Source organism: Phoenix dactylifera, chromosome 1 (assembly GCF_051530095.1).
Source record: "Phoenix dactylifera cultivar Ajwa chromosome 1, Ajwa_hap1_PhDact_Kaust_v1.1, whole genome shotgun sequence".
Taxonomy (NCBI): Eukaryota; Viridiplantae; Streptophyta; class Magnoliopsida; order Arecales; family Arecaceae; genus Phoenix; species Phoenix dactylifera.
In genome coordinates this window covers 869,675-878,493 of record NC_143190.1, presented here as the reverse complement: position 1 = coordinate 878,493, position 8,819 = coordinate 869,675, and the positions used below count along the sequence as shown (strand labels likewise).

Here is an 8,819-nt window from a genome sequence, read left to right as displayed (position 1 = left end):
CCGGAGACGACGCCATCTAATTAGTCTCTCAATCTTTGTAATTAGAAAAAATAATAAATAAAATTATATTTTTCTCCTATACAAAGGACCCACTATATTTGTTTTGTAAGTGGTTGATCAAAATGATTTCATAATAGCAATTGGTGAAATGTCTAAGCTTAAAATTTGTTTATCCGAGGATACATGCAAGGGAGCAGAGGTAAGCTAGGTGGAGAACACCACCCCATGGGTGCAACCACTCCCCATCATACATCATACCATGCGAACCCATACCCCTCATACGCCAACTAAATATTTTATAATCCAACCCCCAATTAAACAATGTCTTTCCTTTTATTTTATTTTATGGTATAAAACTTTGAAGAGAGAGAAAGTACTTTTTCCGAGAGCAGCAGCAGCAGCATCAGCGGCAGGAGCAGCAGAGGAGAGAGAGAAAGTGTGTGAGAGGCGGAGCAATGGGAACAGCTGCCCAGAAAAAACAAAACAAATAAAGAAATGGTTCCCAATTCTTGAAAAGAATAGAAAATTCTTAAACTAAGGGGAAGCTCGCAGAAGCGGCCCCATAAATCGCCCCCGTGCATCGCCGCTCCACTTTAAAGTTGGTCCCGGCCGCAGAGCCAAGCCTTCCACTCGGCCAGCGAGAGAGCGTTAAAAAAACCCAAAAAAAAGCGAAAGGGAAGCACCAAAGCGGCCTCGTCTCTTCTTCTTGGCCAGCATCTCCTCCTCTCTCTTTCTCTCTCTTTATCTCTCTGTCTCTCTCTATATCTCTCCAAATGGCCGCTGTGGGAGCCGGGAAGAAGCTAGGGTTAGGGTTCCGCCGCGCCGCTGTGGCCGTTCCGGCGGAGGGGGCGAGGGTCTGAGCCTGTGATGCTGGAGGGAGGCGGCGCTTCTACTCTCCAGCCGCCGAGGTGCCGGAACAGGGGGGGTTCTGTGGGGGTAAAAGTTGGTTTTTGCTAGGTTTTTTCGGGGGGAAATGGCGATGGTGGTGGCGGGGCAGGGAGGGGGGAAGGAGGCAGGGAAGCCACAGCAGGGGGGGTTGGACGCGGGGAAGTACGTGAGGTACACCCCGGAGCAGGTGGAGGCCCTCGAGAGGGTCTACACCGAGTGCCCCAAGCCCAGCTCCATGCGGCGGCAGCAGCTCATCCGCGAGTGCCCGATTCTCGCCAACATCGAGCCCAAGCAGATCAAAGTCTGGTTCCAGAACCGCAGGTAAAGAATTAGAGCCCAGAAACCAGTCCAAATGTTGGATTTGGCGAAAAAAATGGTTTCATTTTGAGATTTTTTTTACCGTGATGTCATGCTGGCTTGGGCTTTTCCATGGTTTTTCCTTCTCTTTTCGTCTGACTTTTAGTGGAAGAAGGGATTTTGGTAATGGGTTGGAAAGGGACGATCTTTAAGGCCTCGATGGGGATTTTGATGTCTTTTTATTTTTTTGAAGTAAATGACCCAACTGCCGCTTTTATTATAAGTAGCTCTGTTTTACATTCACTTCGAGCGATTCCTGGTTATCAGTTCCGATTACTTCTATTTTTAATGCTGTCCTACTACATTTTCGCACGAAAATGTTTGTTGGAAGAATATACGGGTTTTCTGTACTGAAATCCTCAAATAATTTGCGTGGATTTGCTTATAAGATGTTTTTATATGAAAGTATTTTGCTTTTCTGCGTTATAAATGTTTCTGTCCTTTTATTCGAACCATGCTTCTTGTCTTAATTTGCTATCATAAAGTGTCTTCTGGTACTTGTGATGTCTGCTGATGAACAGTATACCTTTTATCTGGATTTTTTTTTGGAATCATTGGATGCAAAAATTCTTACTTTTCTTCAATTTGTCGGATCTAAATGTTTCCATTTTCCAGTTTTTCTTTGTGTTATGAGAAGCTTGATATGGTTCTCGGGCAATCTTACTATGCTTAAGTATATAAGAAAAATTCGCATCCAGATCTGTTTTCTATATAATCTGGAAGGGAAGCATTTGTTTTTGTGGTCCTCAATGTTGAAGGCCATGGCCATGCATTGGAATGACTTGGAAAGGACTTATCTGGTCTTAAAAGGTTTTTCTTTTGCTTTCAAGTTTTCCCTCGAAAGGCTAAGTGATAATATTGGGGAAGGGGTCTGAACTAGTAACAGCAAATGAGGGGGTGTCCTTCAAAATGAAAGTTCATTAAACTTGCGTTTGAAACTCGTCCCGACAAAAAAGCTACCTTTCTATTTCTTGGAAATTTAGAGCTCCAAATCGCACTGTTGGATAGCAGTGTTCTTGGTGCTAGAAGCTTGTCTTGTTATTTAAAAGCCTTTGACATGAGATATAGTGGTAATCATTGAGTAGAGGGAACCGACACCAGTTGAGGGGAAAATGACTGAGAGTCCAAAAGTTAATGAGGCTTCGATGATGACATCTTTAATAATAGTTTGTACTCTCAATATCATCTGCTTATAGTTGAATGTCCGGTGTCTCTTAGCGTTCTTGTGATAAGAGATTGCTCAGAATTTCACTTTGGGTGGATGTGTGTTAGAATGACATCGAAATGCTTTTCTTTCTTATGCGTTTTACTTTTTAAGCCTCTGATGTTTGTTATTTTATAATGGAAAATCAGATGCCGGGAGAAACAAAGAAAGGAAGCATCTCGTCTCCAGACAGTTAACAGAAAGCTGACTGCCATGAACAAGCTGTTGATGGAGGAAAATGACCGGCTGCAGAAGCAGGTGTCCCAACTTGTTTATGAGAATGGATATATGCGCCAGCAACTACATCATGTAAGGCTATTATGTCATCACTTTTCTTTGTAAGGCTTTAAAGCAGCCATGCATCTAGATCATATTTTGTTCTGGCCTTGTCTGCTCGCTTCTGTTTTTGTAATTTCCTTTTATTTTCCAGCATTCATTACGTTGTCTATACACATTTTTTGCCAGTATGCTCAACACTAAACACATTGTGCTGAGGCTGAAGATTGCTTGGTTTGAAGCTCTGTTGATCTAACAATCAATTGAGCTCATGAATTAAGTGCTTAAATATCTGATTGCAAGGGCGATCAATTATTTGTCAACTGGATTGAAGAGGTTTTACTTCCATACTTGTTGGGGACTAGAGAGTTATGTGAACAACCCTTGTTTACAATGAAGAGCATTTAAGAAAGGCTATCACTGTTCTGTTTGAGGACATTATAGGTTATTATATGCATTCTTATTAAATCTACTTTCCTATGAACGAAGATTTATCTCTGCTTGTCATCGTGCAGGCATCTGTAGCAACTACTGACACAAGCTGTGAATCTGTAGTGACGAGTGGTCAGCACCACCATCAGCAAAACCCAACACCTCAGCATCCTCAAAGGGATGCTAACAACCCAGCTGGGTAATTTATCAGCCTAGTTGTATTTTTCCATCCGATTGTCTAATTGCTTGTCTTCCATCTCACTTGTCACTTTTATGGTTAACAGTCTACTCGCAATTGCTGAGGAGACCTTGGCAGAGTTCCTTTCAAAAGCCACTGGAACTGCTGTCGATTGGGTTCAGATGGTTGGGATGAAGGTAATAGGAAAAATATTTCTAACATTTGCTTAGAAGTTTTAATCTCAAATTCCAATGTCAAGTTGCATTTTCTTGATTGTTGTATGATTGCAGCCTGGTCCGGATTCTATTGGAATCATTGCTGTTTCCCACAATTGCAGTGGGGTAGCAGCACGAGCCTGTGGTCTTGTGAGTCTAGAACCCACAAAGGTAAGCCAATCCTTCTAAGAAGTCTATCAGCTACTAGCTTTTTTTTGTTCCTAGCAGGCTATTATAGATTATTATTTTATAGGTCGCAGAGATCCTCAAAGATCGTCCATCTTGGTATCGTGACTGCCGCTGCCTTGATGTGTTGACTGTAATTCCTACTGGAAATGGAGGGAATATTGAGCTTATATACATGCAGGTTTGTGCTTATGGTCTTATAATTACCATATTTTTTCCTTTTTTTCTATGAACGTTGCATGATGCAACGTGTCATAACTTGTTTTTCTTTGTATTATCTTATTTTCCATATTAGACATATGCACCTACTACTTTGGCATCGGCGCGCGACTTCTGGACGCTCAGATACACCACTGGTCTTGAAGATGGCAGTCTTGTGGTAAATACTTTAATTTCGTGAAATTTAGTTACATCTGTCCTGCACATTTTTATTTTTCCTGTCAAGCCCTGTCAAATTTCTATTTAAGTTCTGTTATTTCTCTCCTTGTTTTATGTTTCTTTTGTTTAAATTCTTCTTGTATTAGACCTCAAGCCTGTAACTTAATCTTGTAGATCTGTGAGAGATCATTGACTCCTTCCACTGGTGGTCCTGCTGGGCCACCTGCTTCGAATTTTGTTAGAGCTGAGATGCTTCCCAGTGGTTATCTAATTCGACCATGTGAGGGTGGTGGTTCAATGATTCACATTGTCGATCATGTTGATTTGGATGTAAGTTTTCTACATGATTAAATTCCTTATCAACTTGGCCAGCATGACTTTTTCAAATTTGAATTCTTTTGTTCTTTATGCTTTAGGCTTGGAGCGTGCCTGAGGTGCTGAGGCCCCTGTACGAGTCACCAAAAATTCTAGCACAGAAAATGACCATTGCTGTACGTTTCTTGTCTTAATATGAGAGCCTGTTTTTGTAGCACTGCAGTATATTGGATTTACTTTTTGTCTCTTTTTTATTAGGCATTGCGTCATATACGGCAAATTGCACAAGAAACAAGTGGTGAAATTTCTTATGGTGGGGGACGTCAACCTGCTGTATTGAGGACTTTTAGCCAGAGATTGAGCAGGTAAACTCCTTGTCACTTTCTGCTGGTTCATTATTTCTTGCTTAACCTCGCTACTGTTTTGATTTGACTTAAATCTTATTGGAATAAATGCAGAGGTTTCAATGATGCTGTAAATGGGTTCGCAGATGATGGCTGGTCATTAATGGGTAGTGATGGGGTTGAGGATGTAACTATCGCCATAAATTCGTCGCCAGACAAGCTTCTTGGGTCTCATGTTAACTCTTCAACAATGTTTTCTGCCATGGGCTGTGGCATCTTATGTGCAAAGGCATCCATGTTGCTGCAGGTTTAACTTTCACCGTTGGCACCCATTATTGCTAAAAGAAAATTGATGGGTTCTTTTTTAGTGCATATATTAATTATATGCTTCAGCTTTTTCAAAGATCCCACGTTATCACCAAAATTTTTATGAAAAATTGTGAGGATAAAAACTCTTTTTTTTCTTCTTACTTTTGATTGGTGTGTTTTGTTAATAGTGGCATCATTTTTTCTTGGATGAAACTTGAGTATAATAATACATTGTTTTGGGTGATTTAGAATGTGCCACCTGCTTTACTCGTTCGTTTTCTGCGGGAGCACCGTTCTGAGTGGGCTGACTGTGGTGTTGATGCTTATTCTGCTGCATCTTTGAGGGCTAGCCCATATGCTGTTCCTGGTGTGAGGGCTAGTAGCGGTTTTCTGGGTGGTCAAGTTATATTACCTCTTGCTCATACTATTGAACACGAAGAGGTAATCCAATCTTTGTTAGTAAAAAACAATTCCATGTGCTCATGTTATTTTCTCAGTGCTCGAATGTTATAACAACAACTATTCTTGCTTGCGTTTGTAGTTTTTGGAGGTGATTAGGCTTGAGGGTCATGGGTTCAACCAAGATGAAGTAGTTTTGTCAAGAGACATGTATTTGCTGCAGGTTTGTCTATTGAAATATGATGATGGCTTTTATGCTTTGGAATTAGACCTCTGCCTGCTTAATTTCTTTTTCTTGTAATGGCAGCTTTGTAGTGGAGTTGATGAAAATGCAGTCGGTGCCTGTGCACAGCTTGTATTTGCACCTATAGATGAATCTTTTGCTGATGATGCTCCCTTGTTGCCCTCAGGATTCCGTGTCATACCGCTGGATCCTAAGACAGTTGGGTAACTAAACTTGTTTATTATTTAAAACGATTTTTGGTTTAAAGGCCATTAATAAATTGATGTCAGCCTTATGAGTTTTTTTCTTTTAATTTTCTTGTATTATGGGGCATGACATGAAATGATCCATGTTACAAATGCCAATCCATATTTGAAGTGCTTGTGGTCCTTTTCCTTTTTTTAATGTTATGTTTTGTTTGGGCAATCATTTTGTGTTTTTATCATATGGCTATCTTTCCCATGTTATCGACTTTTGCCTGCCATTAGTCCTCATAGGCATCGGTATTAAATGAAAGCACGTGGTGCACAAAACTGCTAACTAAATTGAATTGAATGATAAAGGTTATTACTTTTCATGCATTACCTATTAATTGCTTGCGCCTATTTACTTGCAGATATTACTTTTTCAGTTTCAATGCATGCAGTGATAGCTTTACCAACATTTATTTATCTAACAAATGCATCATGCTTTTCAGTAGCTTTATCTCTAGTGGCATAATTTCAAATGCTATATTTTATTTTTGGAGCAGGATGCACCCAGTGTCAATCGAACCCTTGACCTGGCTTCCACGCTTGAAGTTGGATCTGGTGCTGCAGCCCGCTCTTCTGGCGAAAATTCTTCAAACACTTATAACCTGAGATCTGTCCTGACAATTGCATTCCAATTCACATATGAGAATCATCTCCGAGAAAGTGTGGCAGCAATGGCACGGCAATATGTCAGAAGCGTGGTGGCCTCAGTTCAGAGAGTTGCAATGGCAATTGCACCTTCGAGGCTTGGCTCACAGATTGGGATGAAGCATCATCCTGGTTCTCCTGAAGCGCACACTCTAGCTCGATGGATTTCCCGGAGCTACAGGTAATGCCTTTATTTTTGTTTTCATTTGTGAATGTTGCATGCTGAATTATTTGACTGAGTTGAATTAAGAATATTAGTCTTTAATAAAATGTAAAACAAGCATGTTTTTTTTTTTTGAATTTTAAGAACACCAATAAGTTTATAGTGGTATACTTTAGCAAGGGCCACTTATAGGGCACTTACCACTTTCTTATGGAATATATCAATACATTCTCCTCTTTGTAAACATGACCATAAACAGTTGTGAAGGAAACTTGATGGTTGCTGTTGTGGTTACGGGTATAGTTTATGTTTCGGCCACAATAATTTTTGCAATTCAGGCAAATATACTTATTGGAAAATATCGATTCTGAAAATGTTTGATGTCTGGTGGATCAGATAATTAGCTTCATTCAAGCATGTATGTATAGATTATTTTGGTCTAGTGTACCTGGACGGCATCCATTGGATAGATTATTTAGCAACATCTTTCTAATCCCTTCTCACAATTATACCATTTCCGAGTTTGTGCCATTTAATTCTCTGAAAAAAAATAGTTGCTGTTTAAAGATCAATGCTCTCCATTCATACTAAGGAAATGCAAACTGACGAATTTCTTAGATAATCACTAATTAATTTTTGAGGTCTAGATTGCTCATTTGCATAAGATAAATCATTTTTCATCTGATTTATGTTGCATTTGCCATGTTTATATTCAAAATATCCCAGGTTTCATATTGGAGTAGATCTCCTTCGGGCTGACTCCCAGGCAGGCAGTGACGCCTTGCTGAAACTCCTGTGGCACCATTCGGATGCAATTTTATGCTGTTCGTTGAAGGCAAGTGGAAATTTTCCTTTAGACTTGATAAAATCATTCTTCGTATGATTTTTAACATAATATAAAATTGCATTCTTCCCTTTGTGCTTTATCACACAAATTTGGATTCTTAGTGTTCCTACTTTGTAACACAATTGCTTCTGCTGCAGTCGTCCCCAGTGTTTACCTTCGCAAATCAGGCTGGTCTTGACATGCTGGAAACCACTTTTATAGCTTTGCAAGATATTACGCTGGAGAAGATCCTCGATGATAGTGGTCGGAAGGTGCTTTGCTCGGAGTTTACCAAGATAATGCAACAGGTAAGAACAAGAGCTTCTACTCGCTTCTGAATCATTTTGCACTTTCCTTTGGGAAATTAGTTCAATTTCACCGCCTTACATGTTCGTTGATTCCTTCTAGGGTTTTGCTTATCTCCCTGCTGGCATCTGTTTATCAAGCATGGGTAGGCCTGTCTCCTACGAACAGGCTGTGGCATGGAAAGTACTGAATGAAGAGGATTCACACCATTGCTTGGCCTTCATGTTCGTGAACTGGTCTTTTGTTTGAGTCACCTGTGGCTTTTGCAGCCCCTGTATGTTGTACCTGGATGAACTCTAGCATCCTTAGATATATGTTATGCTTCTGGAGTCATCGGACCGCTTCTCTTGGTACCTGCTATCTATATATTATGGGAACATCAGACCAGTGTTAATCTAAGTTAAGATGGTACTTTGTGGTGTTTAATGCCTCCTGTTTTTCTATAAATTCATGTTGTATTGATGCATCGGATGCGTGTCCTTGATGTTTGTTGCTTGATCTAAAATGCTCATCTACCCACTGGATTTAAGCAGCCAATCTTCTCTAGTGGTTCACAATGTTCATGTATGGCCAGCAGCAGTATGTAGCCTGCAAACGTTCTCTAATTCTTATTACATTCTGCTGCATTTAGAGATGTCCGCCAACCGAGCAAGGTGATCTGGTCTTACAAATAAGTGCTCATGAACTCTAGGAAGTTTATTTGATAGGGGTGAAGCAACTGTTCTATCCATGCTAAATGACTTTGTGGTTCCTGGTGCTTTGTAAGAGTTAAATTTTTTGGGGACCTAGACATTTGTTAGCCACATTCTAACTTGGCCTTAAATCATCCTCACATTCGTCTTATATAGTTAGATGGTGAGAAAAGTGACGGACCTGTGACCATGTCACCTTAGAACCTTGCTCGATTGCATATTGCCTTGT

The 8,819-nt window shown here is 40.2% G+C and overlaps 1 protein-coding gene across 1 annotated transcript; it reads left to right on the top strand.

The window, feature by feature from the left end:
* Positions 1-316: 316 nt before the first annotated feature.
* On the top strand, positions 317-8,364 carry LOC120104086 (homeobox-leucine zipper protein HOX32-like). Its single transcript, XM_039114591.3, has 18 exons — positions 317-1,209; positions 2,599-2,758; positions 3,241-3,356; positions 3,442-3,532; positions 3,626-3,721; positions 3,804-3,917; positions 4,032-4,115; positions 4,289-4,444; positions 4,531-4,605; positions 4,688-4,794; positions 4,888-5,080; positions 5,332-5,523; positions 5,624-5,704; positions 5,789-5,923; positions 6,456-6,784; positions 7,493-7,601; positions 7,751-7,900; positions 8,001-8,364. The coding sequence occupies exons 1-18, from the start codon at positions 974-976 to the stop codon at positions 8,145-8,147; spliced, it is 2,571 nt and encodes an 856-aa protein (XP_038970519.1). The 5' UTR covers positions 317-973; the 3' UTR covers positions 8,148-8,364.
* The last annotated feature ends 455 nt before the right edge of the window (positions 8,365-8,819 follow it).

Excerpts from the sequence above, each read along its gene's own strand:
- LOC120104086 (XM_039114591.3), top strand. The coding sequence starts at position 974 with ATGGCGATGGTGGTGGCGGGGCAGGGAGGGGGGAAGGAGGCAGGGAAG. Across the intron at positions 4,606-4,687 it reads CACAGAAAATGACCATTGCT|GCATTGCGTCATATACGGCA; the intron begins GTACGTTTCTTG and ends CTTTTTTATTAG. Across the intron at positions 5,924-6,455 it reads TACCGCTGGATCCTAAGACA|GATGCACCCAGTGTCAATCG; the intron begins GTTGGGTAACTA and ends TTTTTGGAGCAG.